This window comes from Athene noctua, chromosome 8 (genome assembly GCF_965140245.1).
Source record: "Athene noctua chromosome 8, bAthNoc1.hap1.1, whole genome shotgun sequence".
In the NCBI taxonomy this organism is placed as follows: Eukaryota; Metazoa; Chordata; class Aves; order Strigiformes; family Strigidae; genus Athene; species Athene noctua.
In genome coordinates, this window is record NC_134044.1 from 10,484,956 (window position 1) to 10,508,157 (window position 23,202).

The window sequence follows — 23,202 nt, forward strand, 5'->3', positions numbered from 1 at the left end:
CAGCCGTTCATCTCCACGGAAAGCGGCGCCGCCGGTAACGGCGGGGAGAGAGCGGGGCGGCCGCGGCGGGGAGAGGCCCCCCCCTAGGGGCCGCCGGGGGGGCTGCAGCGCTCGGGCGGCTGCGGGGTGCAGGGCTGGCGGCTGCGGGGTGCAGAGCTGGGGGCTGCGGGGTGCAGGGCTGGCGGCTGGGGGCTGCGGGGTGCAGGGCTGGGGGCTGCGGGGTGCAGGGCTGGCGGCTGGGGGCTGCGGGGTGCAGAGCTGGGGGCTGCGGGGTGCAGAGCTGGGGGCTGGGGGCTGCGGGGTGCAGGGCTGGGGCGGCGGTTCCGACACCAGCTCTTGCTCGGCAGCGGGCACGGGTGCTCCTCACAACCGCACTATGGACGGCAAACCGAGCGGCAGGTCCTCTGTTGCGCTGGGTAACGCTACCTCCGGCAGATGCACGCTGAAATAAACGTTCGCTGCTGTCCAGGAGATCCAGCGGGGTTTGCGTATCCGTGTCTGTGCTCAGCTGGCCCTCCGCCGCAACCGGGGCTCGGCCTTTCGTTAGTTCTCCTGAGCTTGGCTCTGACCAGCGCTTGGCTAAGACAGCTTTTGGGAAGAAACCTGGTTTACTGATCAGTGAGGTCACGGGAGAGTCACCGATGTCTGCGGGTGAGGGGAGTACAGAGGAGGCTGTGGAGGGACAGGGACAGCACAGGGCTGGTGGGAGGGCTGTGACCGTTAGAAAAGCAGCACCTGTACCCAGGGTTAGGGTCAGGGTACGCTGCCAGCCAGGTTTCAATGTGCCCCCTGAACGCTACGGCACCTGTGAAGAGGACTGAGCGATCAGAGACAGGGCAATGAGCACAACGTCTCGGAATCGCCACAGCATGAGCTAAACCCCCGCTGCCAGAGCGGCACAGAGCGCGGGTCCCCTGGCGTGTCCCACGGGCCCTGCACCAGGCAGCAGCACCGCGGAGAGACGGGGCCTTCACCACCCCCGGGGCTGCCTGCGCGCCTTTGGCTGGCAGACGATAGAAACGCATCTTTATCGGGGGGGAAAGTGCTTTTCCCCAAGCAGTGTCCCATCATGTCCTCTCAGGATGGACTCTCAAAAGCGACCTACAAATAATTCTTCCAAAAATAAACCTAGGCAATGAGATAACTCTTCCAGGCACCAACCCCCATGAACTCACTGCGTCTAAAGCCGATCACTGTCTCCCTGCTAACATCCCCACGCTGTCCCTTCCCTCAGACGGCCTGGACGATGCAAGGCGCAAGCGGCTTCACCTCCCGCTTCTCGTCGGGGCCGGGGCCGCGCCGCCCGGCTCCGCTGCGGCCACCGGCCGGCCGAAAGAAGCCGCTTCTCCCGACAAACCTCGGGCGAGTGCGCTTGCTGACCCCGCCGGTCCCGCTCCTGCTCTGGCCTCGAGCAGCTGTAGGAAAGCCTCGGCAAGAGCCGCCCTCCCCTCTGCTCGCCCCCCGGGGTGCTCGCCCCAGCCGGGCCGCGGGAGGTCGGACCCCGCGAGCCCAACCGCCGCACGTCCCGCCTGGCTGCAGCAGCGGGGAACCGGCATCGGGAAACTGCCGGTCCCCGCGGTGGTGCCGGTGATACCATTTCACCGAGAGGCTCTTCGGCATCGCGCGGAACTCCTGCAGCACCGGCACCTGCAGAAGACGCGCGTTTTCTGCCGGGCCCCAGCGCGGGGAGCCCGGCCCCGCGCCCTGCGGGGCAGCTCCCTGGGCCCCGGCCGCGCCTCTCTGCCGGCGGCCCCCGGCTGCGCGGCGCTGGCAGCCGCGGGCGAGCGCCGCGGGGCCGGGCCCGGCCGGGCCGCCGCCCCCGGGCCGGCAGCGGGGGGGGCGCGGCGGGAGCCGGCGGCGGCGGCGGCGGCAGGATGGTGAGCGGCCGCGGGGCTCGGGGGGGCTCGGGGGGCTCCCCGCGGCCGGGCGGCGGGGACTCGCGGGCTCAGGCGGGCGGGTCGGACCCTCCCCCGGCCCCGGGCGAGGCAGCGGGGGGTGAGCGGGGACAGGCGGCTCCTGCCGGGGCCGGGCAGCAGCCGGTCGGGCAGCTCCTGCCGGTCAGCGCTGGCCCGGGGGACCCGCCGGCTGAGAGGGTCAGGGCTTGGGCCACACCGTCCTTGGGCTGTTGCTGCCGTGACAGTGCTACTTCTGGTTATTTTTTTGACTAGCCCCCCCCCTCCATCTCCAGTGTACGGTTTGTCAGTACTAACGCCAAAAATAACAGTGACGGCAAGGCCAGACCTACCTCGCGGGGCTGCAGCCGTGCGGGGCTGCGGCTCCAGGCACGGCCCAGCCGATCCCGACCCGCTGTCTCTGGGCCCTCATCTGCAAAACAGGTTTGGATGTGTTTGCTCTGTTTTGCTGAATGCCGAGGTAAAGGCTCTGCTGTTTACTGACCGGCATAACGGCTGTCAAACGTTATTACTTTCTCTTTTGCAATACAAAATTGACGGTGGGATCCTACGTACGAAAAAGGTGGCATGTTTGGGCTGCTTTTTGAAAATCAGTGTGCCTTTTCCATGTTCGTATATTTGTTTTTGCAGTATGGATTTATAAATACATGCCTGAAGTCTTTGGTCGTTGAAAAGTATGGTGAAGAAACATGGGAAAAATTAAGGTAACGTGTGCCCAAGAAATGCAGTGTATTGAAAGAGAATGCTCAGGAATTTAGCAGCAGAGGATTCTAATTTCTTACTGGCAGCTGATGTGCATCTCAAGTAATTATTCAAAGTAACTAGCAGAGCAAAACCAAGAGTTTCTTACCTTGTAACACTTCCTACTCTGATACTAATTTGTCCCAATTAATCTGTTATGTCAGATAATTAAGGATGACATTTAGCTGTATAGACAGTTGTGAAATAGATTTGCTGGCTCACTGTGACAATATCGAGAAGTAATTACACTGAAAAGATGTCATCCTTGATATGAAGCCAGTTTAATTCCAGTACTTTAAGAAAAGCAGCTAAATGTATCACTTCTCTGGTTTTATCTTTACTTTATGAGCTACAGGGTATTTTCCAATGTATAAAGATACCGAAGTGATACTTGGATACATACATATAATAGCCATTGAAGTCAGTATAAAACATATGCAAGTTTTTGGTCAAGTCTGTGGAGACCTGAGAGCTTGATATTGTGGCCACATTGAATGACAAGCCAGTAGACCAGAAGACAAACTAAGACTCCACTTGCTCTAGCTCCCCCCAGTATGATGCCCTAATCCTTGGAAGAGCTCACCATGATACTGTAACGTGACATAGAAGAAGTGGAGAGGTGGACACCACCATTCAGCCATGTTAAAGCAACACTTAAACCATTAGGAGAAGCAGCGTGTTCCAGTATAATGCTTGAAGGAGGTTAAGGAGTGGGTTAACAGCAAACAGTGCTTACCGAATGCCAGCTGGGTCACTCAAGCATGTTTTATCTACAGCGCTGCTGAGACAAGAATATTGTCTTCTCTGTTGCAGACTGCAGGCCGGTGTCCAGGATTCTTTCCTCACTTTTGAGGTTTACAAAGATGAGATCACAATGCAGCTCATCGACAAAGCCTGCAAAATATTAGGTATGTGTCACCGTGCCTCAGAAATGAGCCATCCCAGATCAAGCCTGAGACTGCACCCAGGTTTTAGTCTCCTGTACTCTTTGGAATGCCCTCTCTATGTTGGAAATTTTTGCATTCACTCTTAATCAGCCTGACAGCATTTCAAGAACTTCTCAAGCTTTTCTTACTCATTGAGATATCTTTATTTTGCCAGGTGTTCCTGCTGACATGGTTCTGAGAGAGTTTGGAGGGTATTTCTTTGAGTTCTGTAAACGCTCAGGCTATGACCACATGCTGAGGACACTGGGTGGAAATCTCTACGAGTTTATAGAGAACCTGGATGCGTTGCATAGCTACCTGTCCCTTTCTTACCAGGCAAGTTTGAGTAGTAGTTACTGAGCAGGTATGGGTGGACTCTGCCAGAGTTCACAACACAAGCAGCAGCATCTCATAGGTGTGAGTGAATAATAGAAAAAGATGCTAGAACAGCCTCTCTTATGTTCTGAAACTGATTACTCCAAAATGTTAGGACAATTTTTTAAAATAATTTGTTCTGAGTAGTCCGCAATATTAGATATTATTTAATACATTGGCTCTAATGCATAGTAGATTTTCCTTCACAGGTGAGCATATTTAATTTTCTGTTCTTCAGCTTATTCACATTATTGCTTATTTTATTAAGACCTGGGATGCTCTTGTACAAGTGGAATTCACCAGTTTTCTTTATCAGAAAAAGATATTGAGGCTTTGTTTTTGTTTGTTTCTCCTCAGGAGATGAATGCACCATCTTTTAGAGTAGAAAAGAATGAAGATGGGTCAATGCATTTACATTACTATTCAGACAGAAGAGGTCTGTGCCATATTGTGCCAGGTAATCAGATAGAATGCAGCGTACAGATCTGCTGGTAATACAATATATACACAGAGTTACCATATATTTGGAGTTACACTTTGCTCAGATTTCAGAATCTTTCTGATTGATGACTGGCCCTGGAATTGAAGTCTGGTAGAGTTTAGTCACTAGACATCTGACCTCAGTATTTCCGTACTGCCTGATCACTCCTAGTAGCTTCCATCAAGATTTATGATATGACAACCCCGACCATAAGTGCTCATTCCTGCTATAGAACTCCTATATAATTCCCTTCCTGGAAGAAAAAATAGAAGTTCGTGGTGTGTATTGTGTCTAACTGTTGATTAGTTCCCAGTGACTCGTGCTCCTTAAATTACAGTGAAGTAGAAATTATAGTTGATTCAAAGACATCCATCCGTCCATCCATCCATTGATAAATACTCCTGCAGCACATACAATCTGTAAAACCACTACTGAACCCTGCTCAAAACTGAATCTTTTACCGGCATTTATAGGAATCTCCACAGTGGTACTTGTGCAAGGGTTAAACAGTTGTAAATCTGTAAGAGATGATCATATTCCTTTCTTTCATAGATGCTGCTGAATTTAGAAGTTTATCAAAACTCATATTCCTATTGAAGCACAAAACTATTTGGAATTTCAGAGCTTTTCATGTCATTGTCCAGTATTTCATCTAACAGCTAAGCAGAAATCGTGCATCTTCATGAAAGATATTTCCTTTCTTTCAAAAGAAAATATTCTGCAATGACTGAAATAGCTTGCTATAGCAGAATCTCTTTAGACCCCCTGCATTTTTTGTGTTAATGGGAATTCATATTATTGCTATGTATGACTATTTGGACACATTCCTCAGATAACCTGCTGAGCTGCTTCTAGTGAAAATAAGCATTTGTCATCAGACAAGACAAAAAACCCAGTAACTTTAAAGCTTATCTCCTACGTGCATATTTTTATCACGGCAATGGTAGTAGGAATGACACAGGTTGCTTTCTTCTTCCAGAGTCCTTTGGAAAAGTGATTTCTGAAACAATGAAATTCCACTGTGGGCCTTCTAAGAGGGAAGATGGAAAGGGTTTGTTCTTGGCAATACTTTGACTTTTGTTTCCCCTTCAGGAATCATCGGTGCAGCAGCTCTGGATTTTTTTAACATTGAGATTTCAATGGAAATAATCAATCAAACAGAAGAAGAAGAACGAACTGGGAAAAAAGAACATATTGTTTTTCTTGTCACTCAAAACCCTGTATTTTCATACAAGGAAAGAAATGAATTTTCTTCCTCACAATATCTTGCTGACTCTGAAAAACAAATTGAGAAACAACTGAATAAAGAGGTATTTTAATATTCATTATCACTATATTATTAAAATACGATTAAAATAAAAACACCCTTGATTTTCCCTTTGGATTTATTTCAACAGGACTTTGAAAAAGCCAAGAATACAATTAGAGACAAAGGAAGTTCTGTTTGTCCTGTCAAAAAAAGTCACTGGAAAACAATAAGAGGAATAATTACATTAGGAAAAGGTGAGAGATCATTCAGAGGGAACTTGTCATCATTTCTGAGTCTCTTCAGTAAGAAAGTCAGTAAGCCTCCCTATCTCCACCCACCCATCCATTTTGAAGTTACCATTCATATTTCATCTGTGTCTTTTCAAAATGTTTATGGTTAAGTTTCTTTTGGTTAGACATTGGTAATCAAAGAAAAATTGCAGATAATAAGCATGCTTAGTAATGACAGATACTTAAATGAAATACAACCTGTCACTTCTTCTGAAAAGTATTCTTCTAAAATGTCATTGTGTGGTACATTTATTTGATACTTCCTTCTCATGACACCTGGTCTAAGATGATGAATTTAAAAGGGTGTTTTTTAACTTGGTAGCTGCTACTCCTTTCCAAAGGTATCAACAGTAGCAAATACTGAAAGCCAAATTACACCCTCTGCTACCAAAAATCTACTGCTAATCTAGTAACCTCTGTTTATGCCTTCATATATTATATGTTTATATATGTTTATAAAATGGAAGGATTTTTTCAGTTAGGATCTTTTGATTTCCCATGAGGAGTGAGAATCCAGCTCAGTATTGCCACGCTGTCTGGATTCTGTCAGGAATGAAAAATTGAAACTGGTGTCATCAGGTGCAATGACACATGCATAACAAGAGCAGATACATCGAGTAAAAAATTAGTATATATTCAAACTAAAATTTTAGAGTAGCATTATTACTTAAAAAGAATAAAATAATTTAACAATGAATGCAAGAGTTATCAAGAACCAGACTTTGAAATTGAAAAACCCACACTGACTTCCCCTGAAGCAGAAGAGGTCTAAAAACTGGGTCCTAAATTTGTAATTTTTTTCCACCAGTTTTCTAAGTGAGCATTTGTTAGCAAGCAGAATTTTACTAGAGTAACTGTCATAGCCATCTTCTGGAGGAAAGAGATCACTTGAAATAATCATCCTTTTGATTACTGTGTGTTACTGGAGAATCCAAGTTTATACTGTAAAGATCAAAGGCTTTGGGTGCTTCAGCCAGATGAGCCCTTTTGACTATTTTACCCATTTTATTCATTTTACAAAAATATCTGTTTGCTAGCAAGAACAACCTGCTCTGTAGATTTGTAAGCATTTTGAAAAAAACTCAGGGTAAGTAAAATAGAAACCAAACAGCAATTTGGTCTTTGTGCTATGGACGAGCATTCTTTGTAGAGGAGACTGAAACCCAGATCATGCTGGGTTTTTTCTCTGCAAGTGTTCCTTAGTAGCCAGCAAAATATATTAAATCAACTTCTGTGTAAATTTTTGTGTGTTATATTGCTATGACATCTGCGAATTCATATAGCAGCAACATCTCTGGCTGTTCATCTATTCTTATTGTTTCCACATAATTTCATGCATCTAATGCTCTGTGCTTTTTTTGTGTGGTTAAGTTTTAAACTCTCAGCCAACTCAGATTAGTTGCTAATCAGCTGTGTATTTAACTGCAGAACATTTAGCACAGATGGATGCACAGTTCTGGACGCACACACTGTTTACTTTGTCTTCACTCATCATGATGCAGGGTCCTGTCTCACTGAGTTCTAAAAAGTAATGCTGACTGGGTTTATGAGGTGCAGCCTGATTAAAAACTACACATTTTTCTTGCCACAGGTAAGCTCCTGAGAGGATTTGATCCTGTTTATCCCAAGAGCCTCTGGATTGACACAAAAACATTTTGCAATGGACTCCCTTTTCATTTGGTTTTTGACAAAGAGGTAGGACAAGCGCGTGGGAAGGGCCTTTAGTTTGCATAAACCATTTAGTAATTTTCTTCTGTTTTGACTATCCTACAGTTCTGCATGTGCTCTGTATACAGTGCACACCGATTTGTAGGATTTCCAGAAGTGCTCTGTACAGAGGCATGTAATAAAAGTCACTCATAAAACTGAATCTGGATCATTTCAGATAGGAATCTCCTGTGGATTTATTGAGATTGCCGTGTCTGAAAGAGCTGCAGCTGTGCCGACAAAGTTTATTGCAGCAGTCTATCTGTTACCAAACACGGAACAGGATTTTCTGAAGTTTCTGGCCACCTTTCTTGTCCTTGCATGTACCAGAGACATGACCCGTCCTTTAAACTGGCTTTATACTTACAGCTACTCACCCTCTCTTTGCAGTCACTAATCTATCCAAAGAATTTTGTAAGGCTTTGCTGGTAGCTGAGGCTTTACATGCTTCCTGAGTCTACTCCTGCATGCTTCTGCTGGGAAAACCCAGCTACCTACTAAATCAGGCAGCATGCAACCCTATCTAGTAGGAACTGGACCCAAAAATCTCTTTATCTTCTGGGGGAGGATTGAGTCTCCTCTCTTGTGTACACAGTCTGCAGTGATGGAAGTGCCCTTCCCTTGGCAAGGACTGCCCTGTGGCTGGTTTCCAACTAGCCTGGGTTCCCACCAAGCTACAGTTCCTCTTGCTCCCAGTTCTGTGCAGAGAATATTAGCTTAAGACAGGAGCAAATAAAGGAGAAAATGAGGACAGCAGAAGAAAGCTGAATACAGCCGCTCAGAGAACATGTTTTGACATCACAATGATAGAGACTCCAGAGCACAGAGTCTGCTATGTGCCACTGTCCATGTTAGTCGAAGTTCAGAGTTTTAAACCCTTTAAGACATCCAGTCTGCATAATTTGACAAAATTACTAGTGTGGAAAAAGGGCAGGTCCTTCACCCATTATTGGTGCTAGGTCAGAGCTTCAATAACTGATGACAAGCAGGGAAGGGAGGGTGGACATTTTTGTGGGAGTTAAGAGCTCACGTATGATCAGCAGGCTAAAAAAGAATGACTAAATACTTCATTACTGTGTAGTGCTTTACACAGCAATGGTTAAGAGAAGGTAACCCATGGTGTCTATTAGAAAATTAATATTTGCCAAGATGTTTTATGCCATAGTTATTTTCTTTTTGGAATGCAGGACATGCTCTGGTATCTCTAATGTTCTCTTGCAGCTACCTGTAAGGGTGTTTGTTAGGCCTACACAAATGCAAGTGAGGATAATAGCAAATAGTTCTGTTTTGTTTTTAACAATTGATAGGGAAGAGCATTTGGTTAATAACATTCGTTTCTGGGGGCTTTGTCTTGCTATGAAGGACACTCATTCAGAGCTTTGTGGTAATAAATAATAAGGTAGAAACTTTGCTCAGAAATAAGCCATGTAGTATAGCCAGGCTAAGTGTGTGTACATGTATAAACTGTGATAGCTATAGCTAGGCCTGAACCCAAACAGGATATGAATGATAACACATTGTCCATATTTTCTTTTTAAGCTCAGAGTGAAGCAAGCTGGGGTGAGCATTCAGAAGATTGTACCTGGCCTTCAGACCATGGGCATCTGTTTGGATCACTATTTCAGTATTGTTCACCCAGAAGTACCCTTCAACATCTCTAGCATTCAGAAATTCATCAACAGCCAATTTGTTTTCCAGACTAGAAGAGAGATGATGCCAGAGTCATGGAAGCAACGGCCAATGCTAGAACTGAGAGGTACTTCACTGTTTTCAATAGCATAAGTGTTCGTATTAAAGCAGGAATTATGCTGGAGTTGAACTAATGCCTTCACATAAGTCCTATGAATGGCCTTGTCTTTGTGCAGTAAGGAGAGGATTAGATGGTTCTATTTTGAGAAACAGTACTTTAAGATGCTTGTAGACAAATTCTGCTATTACATCACCAATTTTGAAGGCTTTCAGTCAGAAATAACAACTGTGTTCCCATTTGAAAGGCTTAGAAAGACAGTGTTTTTCTAATGCTGCAAAGCCCCGCATCTTTGCAGATTTCCTGAGTAACAGGGGCAAGGCCAAGGGAGGATTAGATTGTTTTCTGAACCACCTTTAGTCTCAGTTATTCACAGGGTCACAGAATTGACTCAACTCCAGTTGAGTTTGGAAGGGAGCTCTGGAGATTGTCTAGTCCATCCCCGCTCAAAGCAGGGTCAACTATAGCATGTTACTCAGGACCATATCTCGCTGGGTTTTGATTATGTTCGAGAATGGAGACTTCATAACCCTCCCTGGGCAACCCATTCCAGCGTTTAACCACCCTTACAGTAAAAAGGCTTTTTTCTTATGTTTAAATGGAATTCATGCATTTCAGTTAGTGTCCATTGTCTCTTGTCCTTTCTTTGGATACAACTGAGAAAAGTATTTTTTATTCCCTTCTATCGGTATTTATACATATTGATAAGCTCCCTGTGAGGCTTGTCTTCTCTAGGCTGAACAACCCCAACTCTCTCAGCTTCTCCTTACATGACAGCTGCTCCAAGCCTTTCCAGTCCCTCCATCCTTTACTTCTTGAAAATAGGAGTGATACTTACTTTCTTCCAGTCCTCAGAAATCTCCCCCAGTCACAATGACTTTCAAAACTAATTGAGAGTGGCCTCGCGATGATGCTGGCCAGCTCCCTCAGCAGTCCTCAGTGCATCACGTTAGGTCTCATGGACTTCTGTATATCCAATTTGTTTAAATGTTTACTAACTTGAACCTCCTGTGCCGATGGTAGATCTTAATCGCTCCAGACTTTCCCACTGGTCTCAGGGCCCTGAGATTCCTGAAGGGTGATTCTTATGAGCAAATACCAAAGCAAAGAAGGCACTGGGTACCTTGAAATTTTCCGTATCCTTTCTCAGCAGATCCCTTGCCCCATTCAGCAGCAGGCTCACATTTTCACTAGTCTGCCTTTTGCTGCTCATATACCTGTAGAAGCCCTTCTTGTTCCTCAACAGATGCACCTCCAAGCGGGTTTTGGCTTTTTCACCACTGTCTCTTCCTCTGGGGTGACCTAACCCATCTTTCACCTCTTGTATTCTTTCTTTTTTATGTTTGAGTTTAGTCTGGAGCAACTTGTTCATCCATGCAGGCCCCTGATATGTTTGCTTGACTTACTGCACATTGGGATAGACCATTCCTGAACTTGGAAGAGGAGATCTTTGGAAATTAACCAGCTCTTTTTGACTCTTCTTCTTTCCAAGACTGTATCCCATGAGAGTCTTCCAAGCAGGTCCCTGAATGGGACAAAGTCCAGTCTCCCGAAGTCCAGGATTGGAATCTTGCTCACTCTTGTTCGCTCCTCTCAGGTTCCTGCACTCCACCATCACACAGTCATGGCAGCCGAGGCTGCACCCAGCTTTCACATCCATAGTTCTTCACTGTTTGTAAATACCAGGTCTAGCAGGGCACCTCCCTTCATCAGCTTATTGGTCACTTGTGTCAGGAAGCTCACCTGTGTCAGTGCCTCACTGCACTCCAGAAACCTCCTGAATTGCTTGTGCCTTGCTGTGTGGTCTGTCCAGCAGATATCGAAGTAGATAAAGTCCACCACGAGGCTTCCTCCACTTGTTTAAAGAAGGTCTCATCTACTTTTCCTTTCTGAGCAGTGCATCTCTAGCAGATACCCATCACAACATCACCCACACTGATCTTCCCTCTAATCCTTATTTAGAAGCTCTCAGCTGGCTCATCATCCAGCCCTAGGCAGAGCTCCATGCATTTCCCTTGTTCTCACATAAAAGGCAGCTCCCCCTCCTTGCCTGCCTGTCCTTTCTAAAGACTCTGTGTTCATCCTTTGCAGTACTCCAGGTCAGTAACCACCAAGCCTTTATGATCCCAATGGCGTGGTAGCCCTGAAACTGAACACAGACGTCTAGTTCCTCCTGTTTTTCCCCATGCTGGGCACATTTGTTTACAGACACCTCAGAGTCATACCCCTTTCCCAGAAAAAGTATGATAATGCTGCCCTGTGTATTTTTCTTTGCAGAGGTTAGAACCAAATACACAATATAAGGCATTACAGGGGTGATCCCTGCAACATGGTTGTATTGTCACTCTTGGTTTTGGTTGGGATTCAATGCCAGGTGCCCTGTGAATCTCCCCAACCTTCAGCTGTGGCCTTCTACTTCGCTGGGGACCTGTGCCAGCCCTCAGAACCAGCTTCTGCTCATGGAGCCACCAGGCTCAGCATGGAGATACACTGAGCTGTGTAAAATTAACTGTCCAGGTCTCACCTCCCCATAGCTCTACACATCAGCCTATGCACCCAACACAGAATCGTTTTGCACTGCTAAGAATTTTCTTTGCTAGAGAAATTACTACTCTGTACATGGAACAACATTTTAAGCCCAGCCACCCAGCACAGGCTATGCCAGTTCACAGATCTTGGATTGCATCTCTGGCACGTACAGACAATGAAAGGCAGGGTGAGCATTCCCACAGCAATACACTGCGAGCATCTCTCCTGCCAGTGTACGGCGGCTGTCTGCTGGGCGAGGGGTGGGAAGGGGCAGAGGAGAAGGAAAGAGCTTAGAGACAGAGTCCTGAGAACACTGCTACAGCTGGGGGAAAGAAATGGCTTCCCCTGCGCCTCCATGCATTTTGATTCCTAAAATGTGAATACATGATTCATTCTTAATTTATGCTTTTGAGGGGAGTTATTTGCTACTGGCTGGGTTTCAAGTGTGGATAAAAATAGATTAGTTAGCTGTGCTTTTATTTTTTGTAGCCACATTTTCAGATTCTGACTTCTGTCTTCACCCCCCCAAATGTTGCATAAGAGTTTACCAGTTAAAATTGTTTTAGCAAAACAGATATCTTATTTGCTTTATTTTTACTGAGACGAATAAGTGTGGAATGGTTCTCTGCTTTGTGTAATTAACTATAATGACATTCAGTTTAAGTATTCTGTGGCCTCAATTTTGCTTCTCTGAACTGTATAATATGACCTAATTTTACCTTCTCTCCTTTCACCTTTACATAATGAGTGTCAAATCTGGTATTCCTGGGATTCAGAAAAAATTAAGAGTTTAGGGAGACCTTGAAAAAAGTGTTATTACCCAAACAAGGAACTTCTAACTAGTCACAGGTGCAATTTTGCTTCCTCTTATGCTGTTATATAATATCTCTGATGTTCCAATCCTGTTAGTTTTCAAGCTGTTCATCCACTTGCTCTGGGGTTGGGGTAAGAGAGAGAGAAAGAAAAGGAGTTCCTAGACTGCTGTTCAGGAACCAAGTACCTGCTTATTTAGATGATCATAGTGACTGAAAGCTCCAGCTTCCAGAAAGGAAGGTTCTGTTGTCTTTGCTGGGGCCACATACTGCCCACTGTGAAATAAAACTTTAAATGTTTCATTTAATCATTTTGCGTCTCAGTTGCTGTGTACATGACACCGACTGACTGGCTTCAGGAAAAGATCGAGAACTAGCAGCAGAGGAGAGGAGAGATATTGTGAGCATGAGGGTTCCTCAGGAAGAGGAGGGACGTGAAGCATGGTTGGGCTCCTCATAGCGGTTGCAGTGCGTGAGTGACTGCTTTCTGAGTCCTGACATTTCTTTATTTGCCTAGTGTACCTCCTCCAACCAAATCCACCTCTAATTCCAGGAAATAGAGTGATTCCTGTCATGACCCAGACAAAAAACCACTGTCCTTAGAACTCATCCCCTAAAATTAACATCAGTAATATTGAACATCATGTGAAAGTCCAAGCTGCTGAAAACTCTTACCGCCACTTGTTTCAAACAGGCCAGATGATCTGGATGGAGTCCCTGCAGTGCATGCTCTATCTCTGCTCACCTTTGCTTCGCACTTTGCATGAACTGGAGGAGCGACAGATGCATATTGCAGACATTGCACCTCATGACGTGACCAGGGATTTGATTCTTCTCAATCAGCAGCGACTGGCAGAGATGGAGCTCTCTAACCAGCTGGAGAGGAAGAAGGAAGAACTGCGGATACTGTCGAAGCACCTGGAGGAAGAGAAGAAAAAGACTGAAGCTCTGCTCTATGCCATGCTTCCTCAGCATGTGGCCAACCAGCTGAAAGAGGGGAAGCGAGTTGAGGCAGGTGAATGAACAGGGTGCATTTGTGATTCCTGCACCAGGTGATCGTGATAGAGAGACTGGGGTGCTGGCACAGCCTCATTGCCACTATTGGGGAGTACATTCCCTACTTGGTGACATTCACGGGTAGGAGGAGGACCACAGACCCTTAATCTCGCTGATAATAAAGATTTGACTGTTCTTTCAAACAAAACTTAGGAAGCTGTTTGCCAAAATTGTTCCTTAGGAGGTGAAAGGTGGTAGCAGCTGCCCATTCAGGGAACAAAATCCAGTGTTTCAACAGTAAACTGAGCTTTCATTTTTAACCTGAGTATACAAGGAAATGAGAGCTCAAAAATTAAAGGGATAAAGAAATTAGTCTTTCCTAGAAAATTCTCTTAGTTCCTCTATGCTATCTGTAAACCTAGAATCATCATTATTCCTATTGTTGCTAAGAATAGTAAGTTAGAATATGCTTAAATTCGCTTTGGTAAGCACATATATGAAGTTAGGGGTAAGGAGCTAAGTCTGTCCTGAATATGGATGGACAAAGGGATGTATTCAGATATCTGGATTGTTTGAGATGTGCAATGATTCTTATATTCAATATACTCTTATACTGACATCACTCTTTCGTATCAGCACCCATATATGAGTGTTACAACTGATAGGTCATATGTCCTAAAAGAACGATGAGAAAGTAATCTTTGCAAACAGGTCTCAAACAGATGTCGTGATTGTCCAGCCATTACATGTACTTATTACTGGTCTTTCTGCTCACAGGAGAGTTCAAGGAGTGCACTATATTGTTCAGCGATGTTGTGACCTTTACCAACATTTGTGCCCAGTGTGAGCCTATTCAGATAGTTCTCATGTTAAATTCAATGTACCTGCTGTTTGACAGACTGACCACGGTGCATGATGTGTACAAGGTATGTACTGATTGATAAAGGCTGTAGAAATAGTCTGGAAAAAAAATTTTGTTCTTGTTTTGTTTTTTTGTTTTTAAATGCATTTAAATCCTCTTCTCCCCAGCATGATTTTTGTATATTTGTAGTGGCCACACAGAGAAACTAAAAAACATGCAGAGGTGTAATTAAATATGTTTAAAATTTTTGAAGAGGAATCTAATGTCTATCATGGGCTATGGTCTCTTTCCACAACACTAACACCAGAAGAGCTGTTCTGTCATACATCTCTGTCTCTCTCCTCTCTCAAATGCCTACCCAACATGACAGGATATCTGAGTTTATGGACCAATTTGAACCATTTTGATAGTTCTTTTATTCCAACCTGCTGTAGGTAGGTCACTATGTCATTAAGTGTCTCCTTTGGTGGGAAATAACATTATAAACAATACCTAGACTTTGTTTTGCTTCATGGAGATCTTAGGCAATGGTATAGATCTTCTGCTGACCCTAAAGAACATTGATTAGAACTATTTATGTGTTGTCTCCAAACCGCGCTGAAAGGATCAGAGCCCTGGTTGACATATAATAATAGCTTTATTAACATCTCCAGTGCCACCCAAAATTGACAAGCTGAAGAGCAAGTCCTAAGTTTCTGTCTGTCCCCAGCACATTAAATATTTAGGAATGCAGAAATAGTAAAGGGTGAAATCTAAATCTCATTCATTCCTTGCTCAAGCAAGGCATGCAGTTCATCCCGCAATAAATTGTACTGGGAAATCAGAAGCATTTCTGCTTTGGCAAGGAAACTGTATTCAATAATTGAAACATCCAGGATATGGCCCACAGATTTTAGAATAAATTAGCATCATATTCTATCTAAATCATCCATCATGAGTAAATTGTCTGTCACTATAATAATCTCCTTTTGATGCCTGTATATAACTCCTATTAATATTGAAGGTTACTAGGTGGGCTACAGAGAGGGAGAATGAGATTACTATTTCAGGGAATTGAGAAAGAAATGAAATATCGAAATCAATCAAAGAAACTCAGCCCAAGCTTATAAACATCTGAAGTTATGAATAAATCTTGTTAAATTAAATCTCCTACCACGGCTGAAAAATAATTAGGGTATCTATTTGCATTAGTAGCTTTTTACAGTTGTTTTTAATTTGTTACAGAGAATTACTCTCATTACTGTGGGGTAGGCTATCTGATAGGAGGCATGTACAGGAACACAGTTTACGAGACTAATGTGCTGAACAGTTTTAAGTCATTATGTTAATGAACAAAACCAAAAAATTATGTTCCTGCTCTCCTATTGGTGTTCATTTTTAAGAAATCCAGTTAATCTAATTTAAACTGATCTCTTATTTACTGATAGTAAATGTAATAATGAAGTCTCATAAGAGCAGTTTAGAAAATTTCCTTACCATGAATTGTAAACATTTCCTTACAGTGAATTTTAAACATTTGAGAATTCTGTTTCGAACAGGCTATTTCACTCCCAGTGAAATCTCTGGTACAGGGACAAATCGCAGAGTATTTCTCAGGTGCCTTATCATGCACTTCAAGGAGACTGGACGCTTGAAGGAGGATGAGCCCTTCAGCACTTCTCTCACAGGCTGCAACATACTGTGGGAAAACAGCTGGTTGTAAGGAGGGATGCTCCCAAACTGCTTAGTTCATGCTTTGCATTCTCTGACGTCCTGAAGATTGCAGGTTTCTTAATTTCATGTGAACCCCTTAATAATAATCACCAGTGAATAGACTCCCTTGCCTTATTGTGACTTTTTAAAAAGAAATCTCTTTTAAAAAAGGAATACACTTTTAATACCAATTGTGAATTAGATCTAATGAATAGCATTCAGCTATTATATAATCTCCTGGCTCAGGAGTCTGTGCCTGGGGATAGCTCTTGCATATAGGTCTGACCTGGGTAAGAGGAAGGCAAGAAGTCTGACACTTATACAGCATCCCTTAAGCCTTAGGGACTCTCACACTAATATCTAAAATGGGTCAAGTAAGCAGAGACAGAATACGCAGAAATTTTTAGTATGGAGTCAAGGAAAGGATCGGCATCTCAAGGAAGCTCACATGTGCTAGCTTCTTTAGTGATTGGAATCATCTTTTAGAAGAAGAGGGGAGTTGGTGCAGCTAAGAAGAGCCCCAAATAGCAAAGCACTAACCTGAGCAAGATATATATGGCATGCTGATATGCTTGTCCCTCTCAATTAAAGGTGGAGACAATTGGAGATGCCTATATGGTAGTAGGTGGGGTCCCTGTGCCTGTACCCACTCATGCTGAGCGAGTTGCTAACTTTGCCTTGGGGATGATAATAGCAGCTAAAGGAGTACAGAACCCAGTTTCTGGAAATCCTATCCAAGTAAGTTGTTAATGCAAAGATGCATGTCTGTCTGTCTGCTGCTTGGGTTGGGCTTCTGGTTAATGTATTGCAGCAGGACATCATAGAAATTCCTCTGACTCCTCTGTGACTTTGGGCAAGGCCCAAATGGGTATATTTTTCATGAAGAGCCTCTCCCTGTGGATATTTGATATTTTACTAGTGTCCAGTATTGTGCTAGGATGAACTTTTAGGTGGCTGCATAGCATTAAGAAAGATGTTAAATAACAAGTGGCACTTTTGGGGGGTGTTTTATGTCTTTGTAAAGATTAGAGTTGGGATCCATACAGGTCCTGTCTTGGCTGGAGTTGTTGGAGAAAAGATGCCTCGTTATTGCTTGTTTGGAGACACAGTGAATATAGCTTCCCGGATGGAGAGTCACGGTGTCCCGAGTAAAATTCATCTAAGTTCCAGTGCCTATCAGTGAGTAACTATGATAGAAACTTTACCTGTTAAAAGCCATACAAAAAAACACTGCCTTGACAGCTGCAGCTTTCAGCGTAGATGGTGCTGTCTTTAGTCACTTATTTATACAGCTTACTTATAAAGAAAAATCACTGCTTGCAAAGAGTTTTGTGGGTTCTGTTTATTTCAAATGCACTTGTATATAGAGACAGAGGTTTGAGAGTCTCAATCCTAGAGAGAAAAATATGGGAAAAAAATAATTGTGATAGTTTATTTGGAAGTACCAACAGAGTAATGCGGATGCCAGAAAGACGGTCAGAATATTTAATTTGACATCCTGCGTTACAAAGCCTTTAAAATCTCCGAATGAGCACAAGCTGTGGTATAACAGTTTTATTTGCACTTACTAAGGATAAGCCACTATCCTATTAATGCAGTAACTTACTTTCCTAAAACTCATGTCACTAAAAATTAAATACTACATTTTCAAGAATTTTATGTACACATAAAATACGTATGTGAGAGGTGGAAGTGAAGACAAGCTACAAAGGAAGAACACAAAACCATTGTCTGGGTACATAGAAATGAGATTAGGAAAACCAGAGCTCAGCTAGCATTGAAATGGGCAAGGAAGGTTCAAAGGCAGTAAGAGGAGATTGTGCTATGTTAGCAGAAAAGTATAAATGGAAATGTGGACTTGCTGTGGCAGATGATTTAGTGACAGTGCCCTGAATAAAGGCTGAGTTACTCAAGGCCTCTCTTGCCTCAGTTTTCACTGATGAGGTCTTCAAGGTCCCTGAACCTAGAGTCAGAGTTCAAAGGGTAGGTGAATTACCAGCATTGGAAGAGGATCAGATCAGGGGTCTTTTGAGGAATTTCAATCTGTAGACGTGTATGGGAGCAGATGGGATGTCTCCAAAGGTAATGAGAGAGCTGGGTGATGATGGCATTACAGTGTTGCTGACTGTCATCTTTAGAAGGTCATGAAGATCAGCACTGTAGCTACTGAAGAAAGCCAGATGTTATACCTATATTGAAAAATGGCAAGGAGGATAGGCTGGGGAACCATAGGCTGGTCAGCCTCACGTCAGACCCAGTGAAAATCAAGTCCTCTTGGAAGCCAATTTTTGATACATGAAGAAGGCAATTGGGGATAGCCAGTCTGGATTTACCAGGAGTAAATCATGCTTGACAAACCTGATTGCTGCCTTTGATGAAATGACTGGAGATAGTTCTGTCTAACTGATATTGGCTGCCTCAGTTGTTAAATTTCTATTTACTCGTCGATAAGAACCCTCCACCATGCTGAAGTATTTGACTATGTGATCCACTGATTTTTGATCAGACTGTATGTGTAAAACTATAAAAGCACAGCAAGCTTGAATAAACATTTGAAACAAGATGTTCACAGATCAATACTGTTTTTCCTGGACTGTTGTGATTTGATTACTTAGATTACAATAGCTCTTCTAAAACATCAGTGTAATTTTTGCTAATCTTGAATTTTCATGTGTCATTTTGCTTCTGATATTTTAGATGCCTAAAATACAAGAATTTTGAGATGACTGAAAGAGGAGAAATAGAAGTAAAAGGCAAAGGGAAAATGCACACATACTTCCTCATTAGAAATAAAACTGCAAGTGAGAATGAGATTATGGGAAGGCCAATGAAAGACTCAGATTCTGGCCATGAATCTGTTCAGTCCTTTCAAGAAGGCAGGACTGAAACAATACCAAGTTGTCATCAGCCAGGTAGCGTCAAAACATATCTTTCCCTCCTTGAACAAATGAATGTTAACACAACTCAATTAAATATCCTTTTCTGTTCTTTCAGTTACTCAGATTCAGCCAGAGAAGGACCAGACCCCAGCCATTGCAATGAAGTATATTGATGGTCCCACAGATGCACAAAACAGCCTCAGAAGAAATCAAGCAAAAATTGCAGATTTAACAGGTAGTCATTTAGTTGCCATCTAGCAACCTAGAACTAGGAAACAACTGAAGCTTAATCTTGCAGATTTGTTATATTCCTCTTCTGAATAACCATTGTTTTACTCAAGCCAGAAATTCATTCCAACATGTCCATGTTCGTGAGACTAACCATTCTGCACGCTGTTTAGGGCCAAACAAATTCACCTTCAGAGCAATCCAAGGTGTTAACTGTGCATTAGGGAGAAATAGGCTGAGATAGCTGTCAAACCTCAGAGTCTTTCTGGCAGTCCAAACAGAACAGATAAGTATTAGACAGCTCTTCACATGGACAGACCCAATTATTCATGTACACATCTTTTCTAGGAAAAGCTGTTATTATTTGTAGTTATGGGGAAGCCCTTATCAACTCAAGCCTGAGAAAGAGAAACCTCACTGCAGCCTGGCAGTCCTCAAGCCAGTCTCCTGCAGGAGTCAGAAGGTTTTCTTGCCATGCTCATGTTCTGTGACCGAAGTTCATTCTCCCTTGAAGTAGCTGATATTGAAAGAGAGATAATGGATTTGATGAAATAACAGTCTAATCTAATGCAGCAAGTCTTGTAATTCTATTTATATGGTTTGTAAATATGTTGTCACTGATTACTAGGAAATAATTTACTCCCTTCCCTCCCACCTGCTTAGACATGATATTTAATCTGGTATATGGTGTGCTGACAAACAGAAACCTCTACAGTCATTAAAAACTCACACTGAAGGAGTGTTTCCTTTCAGGCAAAACTTATGACTTCAAAAGCGATAGGAGTCTCCATGGCAACCAGCATGCAGATGATGGTCCTCATCCTCTAAACCAGGAAAGAGTCAAACCTGCTACTGGAGAGCCACAGATTAGAAACATTCGCTCTAATTTTTGCACTTTACTCTAAGTTTTTTACTTTTTACATTAAACAGAGCAATTTTATCGTGATTTATTGAATTTCGCTGTTGTGGAACTGATTTTGTATATCAAGTATGGCATGAGTTTGCAAAAAAAACCCTAAGAAAAAGAAAAGACATTTCATCAGTTTTCAGCAAAAAGAAAACAGTGGAGCATACTTTTTTTAATCAATCTACACGTGCCATATAATACTCCCGCTGGAGAAGGAAACCACTGCAAGATGCTTTGAAGACGTATTTTTCAGCCTCTGCCATGTCTTTGAATATCTCTATGTAAAAATCACTTTAGTATCTCATGCAGCAATTGAGAAAGAGGTGACTCATCCAGCTAGAAATATTCCTACTCAAATGAGCACTTGCCATAAAAGAAACATTCCCTGAAGTGACCATATGTCTTGATTTCAGCACAACCAAGAACTTCCCCATGTAAGCTTAGCAGAGTTTGATCTATATTTAATTGTGATGACAATTTAATCTCTTAACAAGTCTTTTGTTGGGTAAAGGCATTGTGCAGTAGAAGTACAGAGTAGATCTAATACAACCTGTACTTTTCCATCCTGAAGAGAAAATATTGTGACTTTATAGCACCCAACAGTAGAAAAAAATAATCTGTGACCTCTGAACCAGCTGTCTGTGCTGTACTTAGATGATTGTAGGACATGCATATAGTGCAGTTACATTGCATTGAATTCATCATAACACTGAAGGACTGTTCAAGGCCTATGAACTCTCTGAGACCTTCAAACAAGTTGCAGGTTTATTTCTCATTTTCTCACTCCAACTAAACAAAAATAAAGTTTCAGGGCTACAGAGGGAGCCTGTCAATGCTGAATTAATGTTGTTAATGTCATTGAAAATAACAGTGCTAAAGATCAGCATCACTTACCTGTTGTCAGAGGCATCTCAGCTGAATTACTTCCATGCTGATATATTCTTAGATTATGCCTGATCAGTAATGGCAGAGAAAAATTGAAGTTCATCTGTCAGGGATTTAAGATGTAGGAGCAAAAATACAATAGATATAAAAGTTGTGGACAATTCAGTACATCATAAATTGTGCTCTCCTATAAACGGAGCTTAGAGTAGGTGGCATGTGCTTGTACTGGGTGACTTTGACAGGAGGTGCACCCTGCACACCTATTTATTACCTTTGGGTGTAGATTCATTGTCTAAGGATGCAACCATTTGAACTTTGAGGAAGAACTCACTGGAGAAGATGGTAATGTTACTCGTCTGTTACAGTCTGGAGCATCACATTTCCACCTCAGTGTCTGCGGTGAGATTGAGGCTCTTTAAACGCCAGACAGAGAGGTAAGACTGATGAAAGGCATCTCCTCTCTATAGTATAACGATATGAAGTTTCACCTGGTTAGATTTTATTTTTAAATCTCCGAGACGATGCTGCCCGTGCTCTACAGCTCTATGTAGCAAGTGCAGCCCAGCAGAGGAGAACATGTAGAGCAAAACCATCAATGCTGTTCACTCTACAGGTATTTCAGAGGGCTTGCTCGTGTGATCCCATGCACTGAATACCCGTTAGCTTTTGGAGCACCTTATAAGCACATCCCCTGACTTAGTTTCATCCAGAAGAGCTCCAGTTGTGCTCTCTACAACGTGAAACAAAGTAAGGTAAGTGGGTTTGACCAGGAAATTAACTCAGGAGGGTATTCCCGACTGAAATGTCGATGTAGCCACACCCTTTGGCATTAGCACTTTCCAGGGTACAGCTGAGCAGCGCCATTGTGGGAGAGTGCAGTTTTATGAATGGCAGGATTTATCCATTTATTTATTTATTTTGCTATCTGGGCATTGTTCAATATTTTGGTGAGGGTGAGATCTACTGTAGGTGAAGATGCATCTAAGGATTGTTATTGTTAAGTTGGGTATCAAGATTTTAAACGTTTGACTGTGTCCTACCCTCAGACACGCAACATCTAAATTTCACCTTCACTCTTAGTAACTCCTCCCCACTGGTCCAGTGCTCATGGCTTTGTGTTTCTGTATTATGACCATAGCTTTAAAAAGACTTTCATAAAGAAAGGTAATACGCATTTTCTTTCTCACAGTTAAATTGGCACTGTTCACTGATGTAGGTCGAGAACCAACTCTGATAAGACTTTTTTGTCTCCAGCCTAGAGATACATTTCCCTACTCTTGGCTAGTTTTGCTGGTGGAATGGAGAACATGTCATGTAACAAACGGCAGTGATGGACTCTGTCTTTATTGGCATTTGCTGTGAAGATATAAAGCCATTTAGCCCCAAGTGTGACACAGGAGTGTATGTCTCTCAGTGATCAGTGCCAATGCCGGAGGTAACCTCTTGCTGTCTCAGCTGCTCTTGAAGTCCTGCACCTGTGCAGCTGAAGACCACTGACCACCTCTCTGAAAGGAAGAGTTTCCAATTGGAAATTGTCCAACAAGCCTGGCCATCAGTGAATAGTATATATTCCAGGGTTTACTATAGATATATTCCAGAGTGTTTTTAGGTAGAAGCCCAGAGCTCCTCTGAACTTGTATGGATCCTCGTGGGAAGAAGAAAGGAAAGGACTGTGGCTTAATTGCTGCCTGCAGCTCTCTGTCCAAATTTTAACACTCGCTTTGCTTATACCTGCCCTTTCTGCACTGAACAATCTATGAATGTTTAATATTGGAATGTTTTAAGTGGCAGTAAGTGCTCGATGGTAAGTCACTTCATGCTGTACTGTGGTAAAACTGAAGTGCTTAGTGGTTTCTCTGTGACCTCTGTTACAATCTGGTTCTCTTGGAGATGCAGAGCTAGATCAAATCTGCACAACTGCTTTTAAATATTAATGTGCCTGTGCATCATCATGTGTTCTTAAATCTGTGGGCACTGCTAAAG

General features: G+C 43.2%; 1 protein-coding gene across 4 annotated transcripts; it reads left to right on the forward strand.

Annotated features, from left to right (window-relative positions):
• Positions 1-1,850: 1,850 nt before the first annotated feature.
• On the forward strand, positions 1,851-23,201 carry LOC141963052 (guanylate cyclase soluble subunit beta-2-like). Of its 4 annotated transcripts, none has more exons than XR_012634041.1 (18): positions 1,851-1,877; positions 2,544-2,617; positions 3,468-3,562; positions 3,756-3,916; positions 4,313-4,412; positions 5,529-5,746; positions 5,834-5,939; positions 7,567-7,670; positions 9,222-9,438; positions 13,465-13,785; positions 14,544-14,692; positions 16,912-17,058; positions 17,345-17,499; positions 19,018-19,232; positions 19,315-19,434; positions 20,181-21,653; positions 21,833-21,971; positions 22,409-23,201. XR_012634041.1 is itself a non-coding variant. In XM_074911995.1 (16 exons), exons 1-16 carry the CDS (start codon positions 1,875-1,877, stop codon positions 20,330-20,332), a joined length of 2,337 nt encoding a protein of 778 aa, XP_074768096.1. In that variant the 5' UTR covers positions 1,851-1,874; the 3' UTR covers positions 20,333-21,817. The 4 variants fall into 4 exon arrangements, 1 of the variants encoding a protein (XP_074768096.1); XR_012634040.1 differs by having other exon boundaries at positions 22,474-23,201; XR_012634039.1 differs by having other exon boundaries at positions 21,833-23,201.
• Position 23,202: the final 1 nt, after the last annotated feature.